At 40.8% G+C, this 21,226-nt stretch overlaps 1 protein-coding gene across 8 annotated transcripts in view; it reads right to left on the bottom strand.

Annotated features, from left to right (window-relative positions):
* rap1gapb (RAP1 GTPase activating protein b) overlaps nt 1-21,226 on the bottom strand; it is a 94,221-nt gene that overhangs the window by 58,835 nt on the left and 14,160 nt on the right. For 3 of the 8 annotated variants that reach the window (XM_031871809.1, XM_031871810.1, XM_031871811.1), the window contains exon 1: nt 123-281. In XM_031871809.1, the coding sequence (XP_031727669.1) occupies nt 123-166 (44 nt within the window). In that variant the 5' untranslated portion in view covers nt 167-281. Of the gene's footprint in view, nt 1-122; nt 282-17,457; nt 17,499-21,226 lie in introns of those variants that run through there. The other 5 variants (XM_031871814.1, XM_031871816.1, XM_031871821.1 and 2 more) reach the window with 2 other exon arrangements.

Below are 21,226 nucleotides of genomic sequence, written 5' to 3'. Positions count from 1 at the left end.
GTCAGTGACCTTGTCAGAGTCATCTGCCGTTGCGGAGCAACAGGTACACGATCACTGACACACACGAGAAGGTGGCAGACTCCCACATCACACTGGGAGAGATTGTTCCTCTATTATCTTACCCTCCATAAGCTCCAAACGTGAAACTCCTGTTCCTCCGAGACATCCTGCTGAACGGCTGATGAGGCTTCCCAGGTGAGCGCAGGATATCAGTGGAGTTCACAACACGACGCTACAGACAAACAGTCATACCTCCTCTGTTTCCTCTGTTTGTTTCTCTACGCAACTCTCCTCTCTTTGTATACCTCTAACTCTTTCTCCTCTCTCCTCCCTTCCTTGTCTCAGCCCTCAGCGAGAGTGTGTGTGTTTTTTTTGTCTGGGAGTATTTTATGTGTGTACACACACCTCGGCCCTCCCTCCTTGTGTCTCCTCTGTGCTCTCTGGCTAAGTAGCTCCCATCTCAACCAGATTAAGAGAAAGGTGCGTCCTGCTGTCCTGTTGTCCTGGAAACAAACAGGACTATTTCTCAGGCTCTATCTGGCCATTTTTTTTCTAATTTCCTGTAGGAAGAGGGGACAAAAATACTGAAATTCACAAGTCCAATGAAGGCAACTTCCCCCCGCCGATCAACTGGGACAAGTGATCATCGTGACGTGAATCACAGTTCTTTGCTCAAGAACGGTTCTTGTGGGAAAATAGACATGAAGACAAAATGGTTTGGGGAGAAGATCTATTTTCTTGCTACAGATCTTTGTTGTTTTAGAGCTTCAACTAACAGATATTTTGATTATTGTTTAATCTGCCAATTGTTTGTCTAATAAATGTCAGAAAATAGTGAATAATGCTAATGTTAATAATTCCCCTCAACCCAAGAGGATGTTTTCAAAGTCTAAAGGCCTTCTCACTAGTTAATTCCCAGGTCAATATCTTTCTTTCAAACAGTTTTTTTTTTTGTCATGAATACCTTCACGCAGAATGCAAATCTTACACAGCGAAAAAGTGATAGTCCTAACCAATCTGGCAACCTTTACGTCTCCTTTCAACCTTGACAAAGGCAGCATATACCAGATCCACTCCTTCTGTTCTTACCTTTCACAATAAAAGCCCTAGACATATATACTGCGTAACGGTTTACCAGAGAGATATTCACTCAGGGCATTTTGCTGAAAGAAAACTCAATTACACAGCAGTAGCTCAGGCTATACAACTATTTACCTCAAACTGCCAGATGAATAAAAAAAATTAACAATTATAAATAGAGTTACCGATTAATTTGACAGCAACTAAAGTATATGAATTAACTCAGGATTCAACATCAAAGTCAAACATCTATTCAATATGGAGACACCAAAGAGGCAACAGTCACTAAACTCAAGTTATGCTGTAACAGCTTAATCATTTATGTACGACCTTAAGCAACTTTTTAAACCTCTGCAGATATGAGGTGGAATGCCCATGTTCATGACAAAAAGATACATTTTTTTACCCTTTGGGAAGGTTCATTGATCTGGCACAATATTTGTATTGTGCTGGGATTGCAATGACACGATGCCGTGCCACCTCCGATCAACATGGAAATCTGTTACACCCGAGGCTCTGTTTTGAACCTGTGAGCTTTAACCAAACATACATGAGTGTCACCATCCCAGTGGGCCAAAGAAATCTGAAGTATTCTGTAAATGGAAAAGTCCTATGATATCTAGGTTTGCTTTCAAATTAACATGGTTCACGGCTTATGACACTGAATTCCGGTGAAGTGGAGTTGCACTGGAAAGAGGGCGAGCCAAATTATCTGATTTCCACAAGTCTCTCATGTCACCGGACCTATTACACTCTGGTAATTCCAGCTCTATGACCCACATTCAAAGATTTTGCTGTGATCACACTTCTAACCCAAAGAACAGAGAATGACAAAAAATCCGCTTCTCTTGAACTTCCTCAGCAAATCAAATGGAGGGACTCGTCAAAGTGACACCTACATCAGGGGGCGTGGAAAGTGATATTGTCAATCTGCTTGGCAGAGTGTGTGTGCTTATGGTCAAACAAGAGACGGCAAGCTTACGTCAGCTCTGAGCTCTCCTCCTTCTTGTCTCCATTTGTTTTCCTTGCTCTCCATTTCACCACATTCATCCTCCCCTCTGCCCCTCTCTCCCTGCCTGTCCTCCCTCTACCTCTGGCTGACTCCTCTGCCGCCTCTCTTGTATGAGCTTTATCTGAGTAAATGATTAAGTTGTCTGCCATGATGAGACAGTGTATCCTTCCCTGCCCTGTCCGGTTCAAGTGCACTGATTGTACTCTTGTCCCCCCGAAGCATCAGTGCTAATGCAGGTTAGCCCTGATGACTCCCCGGTCGACCTTTTGTCATTCTATTGGGTTTGACTGGAATCTCGTCAGACATGGGCTATAAATCAAATCAGAAGCTTGGAGGAGAGGACACAGTAATGTATCATGCATATCCACAGTGTCCCCACCAAGGTCCTTCAGCTCCTTTATTGAATGGTATTGATATGGATTGACCTGTGTTGACGCTCGCCATGCATGGCTACTCTGTATCACAAGTATAAACAATCAGTCATCTTTTGTGAAAATGGACCGCTAGTTGGTTTGGGACCAGTACTGTTGTATTAAGATGAAGTGACAGCGTTGCAGAAACAGAGCAGAGGGGAATAGGGTATTGTGGGATATATTTGGGTTATGACCTTCAGGCTTTTACTGCCAGTTTGCCAAATAAATGATTCCCGCTTTGTATGTGCCATTGACATACATTTGATGGTCAATTTATCCGACAGCTTTTTATGCTGATTGATTGTGCTGTGGGCATGAAATGTGGGCACAAATGGCTGCTCCTCCTTTCCTGTCAGCCTGCTCCGGTTCCTCGGCTGATAATGACACTGAAATGTCTCCGACAGAATGATTCTCCAGAGTCAGACTTCTGCTGACAAACGTGTTATTGTTGCTACACTAATGTAGTTTCAAGAGCTCTTTTCACGGGTTTTTTCCCCCTCTCGTGTCCCTCAAAAGATGTTCTTCATGGGGATGTGGGAAGAGGAAAAAAAGGCTATTTACCCAGAGTGATTTGTGTGAGGCAGGTGAAAGAGAAAGGGCGGCTTGGTGTAATTAGTCTATGTCCGTAGGTTTCATGCGGGAGACGTGGCAGGCTGGCTAAAGTGCTCTTCTAAAGCAGGTCAGCCTTGACTTTGAGGACTTGACTGGCAACGAGAGGACGGGGACAGTAATGAGAGACTGCCCTCTGTGAGATGGGGTTCAGGCCCCCCTGAAACACTGCTGTCAGGTCACCCTCAGAGCGAGACACAGAGTTACAACAAACAGTAGAAAAAGATACATCTAGTGGAGAGTAAACTGTTTTTGACCGCAGTGGAAATGTTGTTTTTTGAAGGGATAAAACGCTATATATGTTTGCAATATATATATGGACTGAAGCATATTTCGTTAAAAACACTGTGAATTTTGAAAACATTTACATCTATTTAGGACTGAGACTATTGCAAAGACCTGAGCACCGCTGCACTCGCTTTGTGGGTTTGAGAGAGAGAGAGAGAGAGGGGAAGAGAAGGTGGAAGTCGGTGGACTATTGCAATGTTTCTGTAAAGTTATTAATAATAATTAAATTGTCAACATTATGAATGAAGTTTCAAACTATTCAGTACAGCCGTAACGGAGACCCATTCATAGAGTAAGATGTCTTCGTGAATATTACATCAACAGGCCTATTTACAATATTAAATGTAAAAATGATAGCCTGTAGTTTACTATTATTAACCATGCGTCTAACATCATATTCCACCATTCTGCAGCCTAATTCAAATGAAATCAAGGTGATTTGACAATCAGCCCGACATCCATCCCACCACAGTTTTACGATAAACCAAAAATATTTTCGAATTTCTCAACGGGTAGGGTCAACGCTGTCTGCCCCACGGATCCAACTCATGGGTCAGGTACGGCCGCTTGCTGTGGGACCTCTCCCCGGCGCTGGCTGTCTGATACACCCATGTGTTTATGATTTGCTATAGCACGAAGTTCTTCATAGATCTCGGCTCTTCATTTTGCTCTCAAAGTGCAACAGAATGATGCATGTGTCTTATTCCTCATCGGGAGCATACTGTCAGACAGTTCACGACAGTCTCACAAAATCCTGTGGGAAACGTATAAATAAGTATAAATTTATAATAGAAGGGCTTATAGTCTTGTGGTTCACATTGCAGTTGCCATCTCTGCACTTGCAACAGATCGCTGCCTTGATCCACTAGCTGAACATACAGTAGCTGATTTACTGCATGTTTAGCACAAACACATTCTTCTACAGACTAGCCGTCCAAACGTCCCCCACTCTCCTCAGGTGAGAATAGTCAGTAAACCTTCAGTTGTAGCAACAGCTCGTCTTATGTGGGTCTTCGGGACCAATAAAGAGCAATTACAGTTTCAGTATGGCTCCTCCCCTGTGGGAAGAGCAAAGCAGGTCATCGACCCATTCAATATTTACCAGCTGTACGCACAGCTACACCCCTGACTAGATCGCAAGGACATCAGGCAGGCTGTGCCTCAGTGGCCTGAAATGCCCGCAGTCATGTTTTCATTTCGGTTTTGTCGAATTTTTCCGTGCGGCACAACTAAGCTTTTTTTCAGTTTGATCATTTTACAAACCCCACAAACAGTAAAGGCCAGAATCACAAAATCATCAACAGTAAATACAATCTTACAGCGATGACTTTCATCACTTGTATTTGGCCTTAAGAGCAACTTTCAAATTTCTAATGCATTAAGTATTCACCACTCCCTATGAAGCTGAATAAATCAACAGGCTCACTATATTCAGAGGTTTATGCAAGAATGGCAAACAGGAAAGAGGAAGTCAAACAAAAAGGAAGGTAAAAGACTAATGAAGCTGTCTTGGTGCAATACCACCCCTCTCTGTTAGCCAGGGGAACTACTTTTCCTCCTCTCAAGCTGCCGAGTGTCTCAGGGGCTGTTTGAGAGCTCAGTTCGACACAGACAACTCTGAATTTCAAAGCAGATAGACTCCGCTGCCTGTCAAGCACCAGCGTCTACCACTTATGATTCAGTTTCACTGCAAGGGGAAAAGAGAGCAGGAGAGGCAAAGAGACACACTAGCTCACGAACAAAGCATTAAGATTGTATCTCCTTTTATCTTCATGGCACTGTCCAATATTCCATTTCAGGCTGTGCACACGTTACTGGACAGTACAGTTGCGAGGCTATGGAGCAGAAACAGGCTCCGAAGAGGCAGCCACTGTTCCGTAAGCAAATGCAACAAATTAGATTCTCTCTCTCTCTCTCTCTCTCTCTCTCTCTCTCTCTCTCTCTCTCATGAATTGCAGGAGCTAGATAATCGTGGGGTGCTGACATTGTATAACTTGCTCATCAAAGAGGGACAGATTGCAGCAGAAACCTGGGAGACTATTCTTGTCCTCCAAGCCCTTCTAGATCTGAACGTCATGAATTTCACAACTCCCCTCCAGGCCATGATAACAGAGGAGGGAGTTTCAAAGGGAAAAAAAAACGAGGGAGATGGAGAGAGGACAGACGGGAGAAAAGAAAGAAGGTGTTTGTGTCTGAGACGGGGGACAGGGATTTGGATATTTTTAGTGTGATTAGGCATGACGGGATATCCAGTCGCCTTCATATCTACTTTGTAGATATGAAGACTGTTTATACAGTCACAAGCACTTTGGAGAGGAGACAAAGAAGGATATAAAGACGCAAATCACACCAACAGAGATTCTGTGAATGTTCCCCCTGGAGCGATGTAGAGTGAGGGCACAGCGTAGCAATTCACAGCGCCGCTACACTCACACAATCCCACCGAATGACCCCAGCAGAACACGTAGCTCATCCTCAGGGGTAACAAAAACCAAGAGCAGAAGCCCATTAGAGAGAATAAAAGGGAGATGCCGCGAGTAGAGGAGAGGCGAGGAAAAGAGAAGCACAGTTTATTTTTCATGTAGCTATTGAGTCAGGCAGGAGGAGAGAGCCCCGTGGGCCACATCCTTGGATTAATGACGTTGCAGACAGAGGAGCAACAGAGACTCAGTTAAGGGCCGACTTTGATTTATCCACATCAGAAAGCTCGACAGGGACCCGGGAGGAGGCAGGCAGGGAGAGATGTCTAATCATGCAGCCTTATCAAAATAATCATCCATTCAGACCTCAGGGCCTGTCCACTGTCAACAACCTCAATCTGACCTGCACTGGCTTTTTGAAGCTATCGGATCACAAGTTTCTACACTTTCAAGAAACCCCCACAAAGAAAGATGAAACAGAAGAATACACTTATGGTTCAACAAGATGTGGCCGTGAATATAAAAAGGAGGGTGCTAATGCAAAGCTCTCCATCAGAGAAGATATTTTCGTTCAGTGTAACACTTAATTGGGGACTGGTACTATATGCAAATGACACTTTGCAGTGTAATGACATTTAAGTATCTGAGATAGTAATGCAATCATGTCATCTTCAGGTTTCCTAAATGCTAGTGTATCAAAAGCATGTTATGCCTTTTAATAATAGAGAAGAACCAGTATGTAAAAACCATGTGTCACAGCTCTGCCCCTTCTCTCCTGTCTCTTTATTTCTCACTCACCTCACTCACCTATCGGCTCATTCAGTGCACCTGTCAGCCTCCCTCAGCATCAGCCTAACTCCCCTCACCTGCCTCTGTTCACTAATCAAGCACTCCCTCCTCATCAGCACAACTCCCCTCACCTGCATCTATTCAGCCACTATATAAACTCCTGCCTCTCAGTCACTCCTTGCCATGTCTACGTGGCCGTTTGGCTCGTCCTGTTCCCTGTTTCCCAGTCTACCTGTCTTGTCCTGCTGGATTTCCCCCCTCGTCCTTGGATTCCCTGTTGTGTTCATATCTCATTAAAAGCCATTTCTCATTGCATCTGACTATGTCTGCTTTTGAGTCCTCCACCACACCCTGTGACAATATGGTCATTCTTTCAAAAAGAGATTTCTTAAATTGTATGTCAATACTCTGTTTTCACATGCCTATAGGGCTGAAACCATTAGTCGATTGATCGGCAATTAATAAAGTCAACAATTTGTCAATGTGAGGATTTTCTGATTCTTTGTCTTGTGTGATGATGACCTTGGGCTGCAACACTTTTATTTTCTGTCGATTAATCTGTTATTCTTGATTAATTGATTAATAGTTTGGTCTATAAAATGGAGAAACATGTCGACAAGTATTAATTCAAGAGTTGACATCTAATCAATTGATCAATTAATCGATTATCTTTAGGTGTTTGGACTTTTGTTCAGACCAAAAAAATAAGACACGTTTCCCTATCTGAGATATTTTAGGTCAGATGATTAACAGATTAATCAAGAATCTGTGCTTTGAAAGAGTTGTTGGAGTTTAAGACCCCTTCCTCTCCATACTGGCCCCAAAGTGTGACTAAAATGTAAAAGGTGGAGGAATTTGCTAACCTCAGACTGCCGTCGACAGATTTTAGCTTCATGTGAACTTGTGCACAGAATGTGGACTGTGGTGCCCCTCATGTCTTCTACTGGAGTTACTTGGAAAGGGATCACTTCAGGGGCCAGTATGATGAACAGAAATGGCACCATAACAGCAACCAATCACTCTTTTAACATTTTGTAATGGGAGTACTTTTCTATGACAGACTTAAGAGACTGAGCCTATCCTTACGTCACACTCATTTACTGTTGATAAACTACATCAGAAGAGTTGTGAGACTAGTCTCTGTCTTTTCTTTGTTGGTTTTTCCTAATTAATACTAAAACGGGGCCACAATTGGATGCCATTTGTTTGTGTTCGCTGTGCCCGAGAAATATGAAATGCACTGTGAATGAAATCAAACTAATTACAAGCAATATAAAATTCAGCCAGATCTCTGTTTGAAGAAGACGTCGAGACTGTGACCAGCCTGCAGGACAAGGAGCCGTCTCATACGGACTGCTGAAAGTGTGGACGGTGATGTCTCCCAGCAACACAGGACTCATAAGACACTGAAGTGCTTTCAGCACCATGGACAGCAGCAGCAGCAGTAAGATCTATTATAGGATTCACTTAATCTTGCAGACCATTAAGTGAATCTGTAATTGCAAATTTAAATTGCATTGAGCAGCATTTTTCAAACCCACTGAACTTTATTTTAATAATCTAGTCTAATCAAGATCCATTATTTCCTATGTATTGTGATAAATTACAGGAAAATATCTATGAAATTATGCACAAAACTGTTTTTAATGTCATGCTAAAGCCACGATAAATGATAGTAATTTTATCTGAGGATAATCCCATATTATTTAGCTCTCAATTTAGTTTTCAAATATGCAACTGAAAAGATAATTGCTCCATTTTGTTTTGTAATTAGAAGGGAGTTTATTGAATGAGATCGAGAACGACGTCCTAACAGGCATGGCAATGATGAGCTCTTTTATTTCATATTAGATATACACGACGCTTTCCGGGCTCGGGTTGGTTTAAATGATGTGTCCTGGAGCCAATCAGAACCAATGATTAATCAGAAACTGTCTATGAAACAATGCGGGTAGATGGAAATACAGCAACTTTAACCTTCTCCAAAAGCCAATTTTAAAATTGTCTTTGCTAAATGTCTTCGACTTGTTGGCAGGCAGTTGCCTATGTAAACATCCGAAGGATGAAAAGCAACATGTTTGTGTCCAACGGATGTCAGCGCAATATTTATTCTCCCTTCGGCTCGATTTTCAGCCTCGACTAAATCCTGAGGGAAATATCTGGCTCTTGAGCTTCTAAACGCTCCACTATGTCCACCAGATAGTTGCTAACCGTGTCTGTTTGCTATTTGGTTAATGAATTTGAATCTGTTTAACTGGGCAACTGAATGGATCACTCACAAACATACACCCACACCCATGCTCTTAATAAATGCTATTTGTGCATGAACACGTGCACGCTTCTTCCACACAACAGTATTTGCACAAATTACAACCCTGAGATACTGTATGTTTGAGTGAAGCAGCTGCTGAAGGTGAGGGAATGGGCTTTGTGGTGCAGAGTGTCGGTGTGCAGTGTGATCGCCTCTTGGCAAAAGCCCTCGACTTCAGTTGCGGCATCAAAGGGCAAAAGAGCTCCTTCATTTGCCTTTGTTCCCTCTGTGGCATTTCATCAGATCTGACGACGCTGGCACTGTCCAATCCCTGCTGTGGCCCTGACCCTTTGAGGTCCCCCAGACTCCTGCTGGGAACTGCTAAGCTTGCTCCGATGAGGAGACGACAAGAAGTCTGAAAATTGAACTCACAGGACAGCCACAGGACAGCCGAGTATTAGAAGAACGTAGCTTCAAATGTCAGTTCTTCTTTCAAATTGGTTTGGGAAAAACAACTGAGCATGATGTAACTCTTATTTGTTTTCTCAGATTGGGAGAACAAATATTATTTGGAATCCAATCTACTACGCAAGGAATATGATTTTACTCAATAAAAAAGGGGGTCGATTTCACAAAAGGGCCAGCTGGTGTAGAAAAACACAGAGACACACGAGTACTTCTGGAGCCTGTATGATAAAGAAATCTACAATATTTCAGCCCTAAACAATGTTCTAACCTCAATGCTGCTTTATCAGTTTCTGTTCAGAAATAGCAGTTGCTATCTGCAGCTCTGATGCCTGCAATCCACGAATGCACACATGCTTCAGAGAGGAAGGGCTCTTGGTCATTCTTTATTTCTTATAAACAGTATAACACACCTTTCAGACCAGAACCAAAGCCCATTCAGGATGTCTGTGTTTTGGAATGATCAGGATGACGGGCGACACAAGACAAGGGGAGGAGGAATTCAGAATTAAATCAAATTTAAATTCAAGGTATCCTTGGAAACAGGGTCCCTGAATAAAGAGGCGTTCTTAAGTCAAACATGCATAGTAGTAGTATTTAATACCTCGCTTAAGGAAATGACATGCAGGGAGATAGATGTCACAGCAGTATATGAATACACATGAGCGAGTACATCTGTTCAGAGAATGAATATTCAAGTGAGCTTTGAGATTAGCTGTGACAGCTTGCTATTGAGCACTAACACAAATGCTCACATGGTTTCATTCATACTTGCTTGGTCGGACACACGCTGTTATTCACAACAACTCTTTCTGTGGTTTTCATATGCTTACCGGTGGGGGACCCCACAGGTCTTAGAACCACTGTTTATTTTCTCCATTGTACGAGCTCCCACTTGGCAATATTCACCATCAACTGACGTCAACGTTTAGTACACAATTCCTTCTTTTTGTTTGTATCCATAGCAGTGCAGCATAGCACAGAAAACAAGGCACTGGAAACAGAAAAAGATATATATTTGATGTAACTGACTCAGACTGCTGAAGCCTCACATAAGCTTCAGATAAACTTCAGAATCAATTTTTTGCAAAGAACAAGCACTGTGGATTTTGCATTGAAAGCACATTATGAAGAGATCTCTTTGTAGCCAGTATGAACACAAGGAATTATTATAGCGAGCAAAACCTGTTTCAATGTTCATCCAGACGCCTGACTATCTAAATATTGTAAACCGATCCTTTATGGTTCGGGGACCTTCGTCCTCATGGGGACAGTGTGGTTAAGATTATGGAATGATCTGGGTCATTGTTTTAAGTTGGAAATGGGAAACTTACAGCGGTCTTCTTTGATTAAATTTAATGTTTTGTTGACATATCCAACCCAACCTCCTCCCGAAGCAGACTTTGTCTCGATACAACACAGTCACCTGACATCCTCCTTTGCCCCCATAATAATTACTGTGGCCGAGATAGGGCTTTGTCACTTATGTTGTTTATGAGGCTCTTCCTGAAACAAATATCACTCAAATACCACTCTCAGCATTGATGTAATATAATTATGGCAAATTCATTAAACAATTCAATTTATCTCATCTAGACTTGAGTATTGTATTGAGCACATACAGTAATACTGAATCTGTTCTCACTTCACTGGTTTTCTTTTTCCGGGTAAGACAACAAACTGCTACTCATCACCTACACAACTCTTGGCAGAACACCTAAGACCTTAATTTCCCCAACGTAAACCCAGATCACAACAAGCAGTCTCTTTCATCATTCCAAATATTAGTAAGAATCAGACACTTTGGCAGAGCGTTTTCTTACCGTGTGCTATATTTTTACTCCACGCTTTCTTTATTGAGAATTATTTTCATTCTCCAATGACTGGGTTGTATATTTGCTATTTTGTTCTTTATTTAGATCCTTTAAAGTACATAGTTATGTTGTTTGAACATGTATTTTTATATACATATATTTTACATCATCCTCTCTTTCTGTTCTTTTTGTAAAGTGACACTATGTGATATGTCACGTATGTTATGTAGCAAAGCATGAATAACAATAACGACTTCATGTTCCCTTTGTGATATTCACCGTGGCACAGACCCTCCAGGGAAAACATGCTGCCATTTATATTCTAATACATTATCATGGAAGCTCAAATAGATACTTTGAAATAGAGACTCCTTGAATAAGAGAGAGCAGCTCAGAGTCTCTAAGAGACTAATTAAACAGATTCAGAGTTGAAGGACACCTCAGCAGGAGGGATATCTCCTTGAACGTCCAGAGGACTTATTCCTGCTCTCAGCCTCCTTACTTCCCAACTAATATTAAATCTTCAGATTCCAATCCTTATAAGAAGCGGGTGTTCAAATTAGGGGTGTTGTGATATGATTTAAAAATGAAATATTGATATCAAGTTATTAATACTTACTACACTCGCGTATATATTTGAGTGTAATTCATTTGCCAAAAATGAGACAAAATAGAACGTATACAAAGTTAAAGATGATTTTGACTTAAAGCATTATTATTATAATTAATTTGATATAGGTATCACGATAAAATTGTTATTTTGAATTATTGTGGCTGTGATAATCATGTAGTGAAAATCTATCCATCCATCCATTCATCAAGCTATATTTGCTTGGCTTGGCTTGTGATGATGCAAGGTTCTGCAACCTCAGAAAAGCACTGAGAGATAATACATGAAATCAAAATGAGTGGGTAACTTTGGAGTATAGGCAACGTTCCTCAGAGACGACACAGCGCTGCATCGTGGAGCCTGTGATGAGTTTAACTCAGAGCCATGAAGGGCCCCTAAGCTGACAGGCAATACTATCCATATATCCATTCACCGTTAGAAGACTTTGTTCAACATTGTTGGGGAGAAGTTTCATTTATTGTCATGGGCTATAGAGACAACTGTTTGGGTTAAATGGCGTATAGCTATTAATAGCTGAATAAAGCATTTTGGGGGGAGTTTGCCATAAATTGCTTTTTAATGAAAGACTGAAAAGATGTTAAATTGAGAGCAAGCAGGTACAGTGTGTGAGGAGGAGGCGGTCGAATAATCGTCGTGAGCAATAAGATGTCTGCGTCAACGATGAGATAAAAATAAATACAAAGATAAGATGAAAGTGAAAAGCAGACATTTCATCTCGTCTGAACAGTTCTAATCAAGCCTGGCTGAGTCACAGCACAACCACGATTTCTAACAACCAGGCTGCAATTAGGAAAAACACAACCTACAGCTATTTCACTGCCTGCTGCACACAAGTTAAGTAAACAGCCACATTAGTGATCTTACAGAGAGCAGCACGGCATGGATGGGAAATAGAATGACTTGTTCATAGTATGCACTGAAGTGAGTCATTCAGCAAGCTACTTGGGAACAAATGATTCCACTGGATTAGGGTGAAAGCTTTGTCAAGTTTTGTAATGCAAGATTTCACTTTGACATTTTGCAAGCACCATTGCAGTGACACTTTACTCTGGAGGGTCATACGGCCATAGACTGTATAGAAGAGATGGACGTAGACAAAGTCATTGTCACGTCATTTTGGCCGCTGCCACCTTGGTTCCACATTTTTTTGTTTTGCAACAAGAAGTGACACGAGAGGGTCACTAAGTACAAGCTCAATGAGAAAGTTTTTGGCAACCATATAGTTACAATTAATTTTCAAGAACTGAAAACACACTGGGAAAGGGTTCAGGTTCTAAAATAAAAACCCAGACTGGACAACACTGTGGTAGCGACCTGTAGCCATGCCCTAAAGCATACCCTGCTTCATTGTATATTTTACTCTAAATGGGACCATCATTTGTTGACTGGTATGGCTGATGGCTATGAAAAAGAATGCAAGTTTAGGGCACTTCAGCATTAGTTTCACTTCTTTTGAACCGGATGTTGCTGTCTGATTTCAGCCAGTAAAGGTATAGATTCGTATTGACTGTCAGCTGAATGTCTACTACAATGGTCTCTTTGCATACTACAATCCTAAAACAGAGGAAAACAGACATGCTGGGTTGTGTTATTAGGCCTGAGGTGAGTGTCAGGAAGACAAGCCCAGGTACTGAGGGAAAGGAGGTGATTCAATATGTTTGTTGCTGCTCCAGGCTTTGGCTGAAAATGCTATTTGTTTTTCAAGTTATTGGTCCAAAGTATCTGTAAAGTAGAAATATCGAGAGACTACATTCACATTTATCAATTAATAATATCAATGATGATTTGAAATTAATATTCTTTTTTCCAAAAATGAAGAACAGCTTAACCACTGATAACTCCAAAGTGACTTCTATAAACGGAACTTTCGTATTGCTCTTCAAAAAAGTTGTTGGATCGCTAAGAAGCCAACACTGTTATGGGGCACACACAATGCATCGCACACAAAATTGCGGTTGCTAATGTATGCGAATGGCTTACAAATGAATAGCGTCAAGAGAGAGTCCTTCAATAAACTGATCCGAGCCGTTGCCCAAGACTACCAGCTGCTGTGTTAAGAGAAAGTGTTGAAATGAATGAATGAAACCATGTGGTTCCGAAAGCCTGGAGAGAAATTGACAAAAGGCCTTTACAATTCCATACCAATTCTTATTTTTAAACAGTGAATAAATTAGTAACAGAGTTCTTACAAGAACACCACTAAACTAATTGATCGGAAGATAAAAAATATGCAGAATCTGCTGGAAATGATTTAAGTTTAAAGCCAGCAGCTTACGTTCAAGACAAAGCAAGAACAAAATGGCCAAAATGTCAGGAAGGTGTGTCTTCATTGAGCTGAGGGACACACACACACACACATCGAGCACAGTTTGTAGTGTGGCATCCAAAAGTCTGCAACAAGACTTTCTGAACGCCATTTACAAAAAGTGAACTTGCAAACACTATTTTTTTAATAGGAAACATGATGCACCTACTCAACCGAACAGTGTCTTCTGCACAGTGAAAAGACTGAGCTGGTGTCAGATTTAGCTGTGTGTTGCCTGTTGTCACTGGGATTCCAGCGTATGTGGAAAATACAGGCCATGAAGGTGACCCTGCACTGATTAAAGTAGCCCTGAACATGCAACGCCCTTCTTGACAGGCTCATCTGTCATCGCAGGCTACGAGCTGAACCCTCTGCTACCAATGTTTATACTACATCATTCTTTGACCCAAGGTTTAGAGACTTGACTCATACAGCCAGGGGTTAGACAGAGCCAACCTAGCACCGGACAAAAGTGGAGTTTGAGGAGAAGGAGGAACACAATGAGGAGCCAGTAAGGAAAATATAACAAAACAAAGGAGACGTTAGATCTGCTGTATTGTCATAACCCTACACACAGGAGTTCTCCAGAGGAATTCACTGAGCGTGAAATAGCTGCTTTCTCAGCAAAGTCAACCAATGATGGATAAATTAGACGTTAGTCAAGTGAGGATGGAAAATGAGTCAATGTGCAAACCAACTGAGTCAGGTCGGCTCATTTTCTGCAGAATATTTTTATTTCTTCCCATGATGCCATGTTTGTTCAAAACACACAAAAAAGTTTTGTTTGCAAAATGATAACTGTGAATACATTACCCATGTTAACTCACTTATGTCTTCATCCTTATTAAATGAGTGTGGCTGGTTAAAGGTTTCAGACTTCTGAGCTGTTAGGTTTATTAGATGTCTGGTTAGAAGACACTAGTTGATCTTGCAACTCACAATTTTATTATGTAGGATTCAGACAATTTACTTTTTGAAAATGAAATGATGCAGGTGTGATATATATATATATAGTACTGTCCGGCCTAAAGGCAACTGTATTTGTGTTTGTTCAAGTATCAATATGGCAAAAGTGTAAACTGCAACCCCTTATTAAACCCACGTGCATCGCAACGAACATCAGAAAAGGACATATTAAACATTTAGCAACATATTTATCCTCCACATCAACAAAACCGGAGGAAGCTCGGCTAAAGGCCCTTGATAACTATTTGTACCTAAACGCAACACAATTCTACGCCAAGCAACTCAATAAGCACACGGCAAAAATACCCATACAAACATGTCATTATGAAAGCTAATAAGTCTTATCCCTCCATGACCAAACCCCACTGATGCAGCAGCCAAAGAAGAGAAAAAAATCTTCAGCCATACCATAAATCACTTCTTACTGTCGACTCCAGCCGTCTGTATTAATTTGCATGGCATGGAGGAGCATTTGCACATGGCCTACCTCCAGCATAGTACAGCCTATCCTCAGCCTTGCATCTGAAAACACGGTATTTATCGCCATCTAGTGGATGAGTCGTGGTGCTGCACTCATCCTAAAGCAGTGGCCTTCGATACAGGCGTGGGCTGGTCTAATAGACCTGCGTTATGGTTCTCTTTCAATGGGAACAACAGGCATATTTTTTTAAAACAAAGCAAAACACAGGTGAAGTCAGATGGACTTAATACCTATAGTGAGTTGTTAATGGAATTTAATGAGTTTTACAGTTACCTGTTATATTCCACTTTATGAGCATCAGTCTGTGCACATGTAACGTTGTAAGTTGTGATATGGCTTGCTCAAGGTTTTTGTTTACAACCGCATCACTCCCGAGGGATTTCCCCTCTACAAGTGAACAGTTATGTGGAAATTATATCTTTCATTTTTGCTGAGTTCCATCTTCAGATACATATACCTAGTAATATATGTATAGTGATGCTTACACCTCTGCAGATATCTCACAAGTGTTTAGTATTTATAATGATACCAAGATTATTCAAATAGACCTTGTAGTTGCAGCGATACACTATTCATTTTGTGCATGTCATGTTTAAGCAGGGGCCTGAGCCAAAGGCCTGGGGTACTTAACTCATTCAAACATTCATCTGCATCACTTACAGACTCATTAAAATACCACAATGATTTTCTATGGTTCTGGGTTGGATGTGATTTCCTGTGTGGTGCTTGGTGATGGAGGCAGATCCTTGGGTATCATCCACCTTGTTAAGCATCCAATGAAAAGGCAACAGAACCTTGGCATTGTTCACAGGGTACAGGTTTTTTTTTTGCACTCAAAAACCCGAGCTGACAGTATGCCAAGTCATGAATTATTCAACCTGAAGTACAGAGGAAACCAATACAGATTGCTTTCTTGTTTACTGAAGTGGCTTGCACTACCATGAGTGTCGATAACACAAGAATAGAGGCACTCAACTGTAGTATTGGAAATAATCCGGAACTTGTCAAAGCTCTGCATACAGTTCACGGCTGCGGCTCAGGATGGAATATGGTTGAAAGAACAGGAGACAAACGACAGCTATGATGATTACTGTCTTTAGGTCTTTACCCATGGGTCATACACATAAAACAGTGATTTCTTACAGCTAGAATGACACAAAACACATCAACTCAGAAGCAACAGAATATAAATTAAAAAGTCACTATCATTTCCAAATCAAGTACCATACTCTCATCTCAAATGAAGCTATCTTGGCTTCTCTTTCACTGTCAAGCAACGTGTTTCTTCTCCACTCCACTTTGTGTTTACATATTTCTTGAAAGAGGTCAGAAATTAGATCCAATTAGGGGATCACAGGAGTTCAGCCGCATTGTAAATAAGTATTGCCACTTGACACAAAATAAACGCAAAGGAAGCTTCACTGACAAAAGTTGTGGTTCAATGTGTTTTAAACTCTTGGCTTCAATTTAAAAAAAAGCAATTTTGAAAGAAATGAGGGCATTAAGGTGATGAATGCATAAAGGGTTAGACCATGTGTCCTCCCTAAAAAACACTGAACTTGTCTATAATTATAAGGCTGTGCACTAAAACCTCTATTAGTATCACACCTTTGTCAAGATAATTGCAGTACTGAAGCACAGAGTGTGTATAAAGAGGGTTTAAGGAACATGCTGCTGGCTGCTGTCCCCATGCATAGAATCTCAACAAACACCGGCCACACTCATCTCAAACACCACAGGAAGTGACCTGGAGCGCTGCCACCACACAATAAAACACCACGTGTATTCTTTTCTCCATTCACTCCAGTATTCTTTCTTCCCACAGGGTAGGTGGCAATATCTCAGCTTGAATTCTATTTACTATTTACTTTCGCTGTCAGGATGAAGGGATGATTGTCTGGGTAATGACTCGTGTAAATGAATGTTGACCTACCAGGAAGCGGCCAAGCTATATGCTCCTCTTGTCAGCTGTTTCTGTGGGAAAAAAGAAAAGATAATTTTTAGATGAACTATGAAAAGAAATTGGAATAGATTTCGCTGAGAGGTGGGACAAGAAACAACAATGTCGCATATTCCACTTTCCAAACAGTACAGGTAGCCAAGCTTTAGCCGCAGCTGAATGCAGTAAATCTGACACACACATCCTGCAGCAGATTAAACCACCCACCGCCCCATGAGTCTGTGTACACCGAATTTAACTGGCAGCTGCAAGAACACACATCATGAATATCAATTATTGCTAAAGTGGAGCTGTGAAAATGAGCCGGGGTGCTTCTATTGTGTAGGCTAATGGAAACTCAGACAGGCCTTTAGCGGTAGGGTTAATGCCAGGACTAAGCCACCGTGACAATTCTGTCCTTAAGCTTGAATAATAAATTGAAAATGTGTGTGTGGGCCCACATGATTGTTTGGCAACATGCACCAAACATTGGATTTATCAAAAGTGAAAAAAAAGCAAATAAGGACAAGGGGAGAAATTATTTTTAAGAACATAACATTTATGCTGGAGGAGATTTGCTTCTAAATTAGATATCGAACATTTTAAAAAGCATGCTACATTTAAATCCCACCTCAAACATAAATATATATATTTTACACTAGTATCTTCAGGTACATACCCTCTTTATTGAATATAGATATTATAACAGCCATACTGTAATGTTTCTATTGGCATGCATCTAGAGGCATAAATCCGACCTGAAGCAACAGGGTTGTATTTGCTATATCAGAGCTTTTAAAAAACAGTATTATCAGTATGTTTTAATTATTTTATGTAAGTCACTAAGAGGGACTTTTAGTTTGTGTTGATTTTGGTGCTCCCTGTGGAGTGTTTCAGCGCACCAATATCTCTTTATAAGACCTCATATCTTAACATTTTACCCACAAACTTAACTGATTACAAACTGATGTTGTATGTTGATGGCAGTTACGTTGTTAAGGTGATTAACATGGTATATTTAGCAATAGGAACTATAACTACAAAAGCTCTCCACCTCCCGCCGGAGCTCTGACTACAGGTCGAAGGCGGCTGCGGAGTCGGATCTGGGTCTGTCCACTTAGTAACATAGCTATCTCACCTGATGCGTCAGATGGTTTATTTTCAAAAAATACTTGGCAGGTGATTGGATGAAACCAAATGTCAAATCAGGTCCGCAGCTGAAAATAGTCCCCAATAAATACAAACTACTTACATTTGAGTTATGTTTGCTAAAAACTGTCATGCACAGCTATTTTGAAAAATGACTTTGCCCTTTTAAAGAAATGCTAGCTGTACATATTACCTGTTTTAAAAGATTTATGTCTTCAGTAAGAATCAATGTGCTCGGAGCTGAGCCCCACAGAGAGAGTGGGGAAGTACTGAGGGATGAACTAAGACACTGTGGGTTTTGGTCTTTCTATTCTATATGTTTTGCAAACACAAAGAGTACAGAAAACATCAGCTTTATCCTTTAAAACAAGAAACTGGACAGAAGTTGTTTTTTCTTTCCTTTTTTCCCATATATACATTTTACAACGTTGCCATTAAAGCATCTTTCATTCCAGCATTTACAGTTGGCAAAGAGTTTGAACGTTTTAGGTGGTGAAAAGCCACATCATCACCTAAACCCACACAGGTAATGAGAAAAGCTCTGGGGACACAGTTTACTGAATGGTCTGGCTTCAAACTGGCCGGCTCATTGATTGTCCTGGATGTTTTTTTCCAGACAAGAATCCTGCAACGAAAACTGTGAATGTTTTCTGGCCTTTTGAATCAATGTGAGTAAATCCTGACAAAAGAGTGTGACAATCATTGTGAATAATGCTTAATAACAAACCAAGGTTTACATTCTAACCAATGAGCCCACGTTTTACTTCCAGTACAGGATTAAATTCCACAATACATCTCAAGGTTAACATGAATTCACATTGCATTAAATTACTAACTGGTGCTCCTTAGACAATAGAGTCTCACTCACTAGGCCTAATTTCCTCAGCAGAGCCATTACCGTTATCTCAACCATCAACGACATATCTTGTGGGCGCACTAATCCTAATTAACAGTAGGTGGTGGACCTAATCAGCCAGTCCGGTTATCTTAATTTACGCATTCAGCTCAGGAGAAAATGGAGAAGGAATTGGTTAATTGTGTCAGCAAACAACTGTAATCACAATGTCTCGATGTGAGAAGTGGGATAATCATCTCTGATACGGCGTGCTTTCAGGTGGAGGTAAAGCACAAGACATTTAATAAATACAAATTGTATGAACGTACATTAGAAACAAAATTGAGAAATAATAGCAAAGTGAATCCAGACGAATCCTTAATGTTGATAAAAGAATTCAGAAACCTCAGCTTATTTGCATGTTGTTCACACCTGTCAGCTCCATATTAACTCTGGTATCAGGCAGCTTGCAGAAGACAAACCTACACCCTGCTTTGTGGCTGCAGCGAGGGTGGACCGATCAATACAAACAAAGATATTCTGCTTTTCAACCTACTCCTTTGCATACATCTGGTGCACAAAACTTGTTTGCATAAGCAGCTCAACTGCGCCAGGTTTTAAAGTATTAGATTTCACACTCGGCTCTAACTTGGAAAACAATTAAAACGTCTCACGATCAATACATTAGCGGCATCGAAAAAGAGCAGCATGTGTGCAGCATGTGGGGAATAAACAAGGCTACACGTTCTATAACCGTTCGGGTGGTTGGGATTTGATCCAGTGCCATATATTGAGGCAAAGACAGCAAGACTCAAATTCACTCTCCTCTTGGTTGCCTCTCTCGTCCTGACTATAAAAATAAGCCTCCTGCCAACTATGACTGAACAGTAGGTTCAATATTGTATGTTGTTTACAAAGTTGACACACAAAACACAAATAAAAGCTCAGCCGTAGACTTCTCAACAACATCACCACCTACGCCGAAGCATAAAAGCTCTTAGAAAGCAGTGCTCACACAGTCCGGCTGAGCAGCAAGCTGCTCTCATCCCTCCCACATAAACATCTCCACAGATGGAAGGGGGACAGAGGATGGGGATCAGGAGAGCATCCCAAACACCCAAACTTCTGACACAGTATGTGTGCATCTGTCTCTTTGACACAAGTAAACCATAAGCTTTTTGATTTGACACCTCGGAGAACAAAATGAAAACAATGCTGGATAACACTGAAAAACTCAAGATGTGCGGCGGTTTAGACACTGACATGCTTATTTATACAAAAAAAACACAGATCAAATTATGTTTACAATACATTTTTGATCGTACGCCTTGTCTGACGTCCCCTGAGGATTGACACATAGCAACAATAATGGAAATAGAAACACGCTGAAGCTGTGACTGGCAAAGGCAGATGTCCCTGAGAGCCGTAAGCATGGAACACATTTGGAGGATGTGAAGGAGAAACAATGAGTAAACAAAATCTTCACAATTAAGAGCTCATATTCGCTGAATGGAGAACCTCGGGGACATGTTTAGTGGACCACTGACAGTGCTCTTCTATTTCAGTGAAAAGGGTCATATTGGGTTACATGTATGTATATATATATATATATATATATATATATATATATATATAGTGTGGGATTTTCCTTAGTTGTCAGTTATAATCATCAAAATTAAAAGAAATAAACATTTGAAATATATCAGTCTGTGTAATGAATGAATATAATAGACAAGTTTCACTTTTTGAATGGAATTAGTGAAATAAATCAACTTTTTG

This window comes from Anarrhichthys ocellatus, unplaced genomic scaffold, assembly GCF_004355925.1.
Source record: "Anarrhichthys ocellatus isolate YVR2014 unplaced genomic scaffold, GSC_Weel_1.0 scaffold60, whole genome shotgun sequence".
NCBI lineage: Eukaryota > Metazoa > Chordata > Actinopteri > Perciformes > Anarhichadidae > Anarrhichthys > Anarrhichthys ocellatus.
The sequence above is the reverse complement of the archived record's forward strand: the minus strand, read 5'-3'. Positions and strand labels throughout refer to the sequence as shown.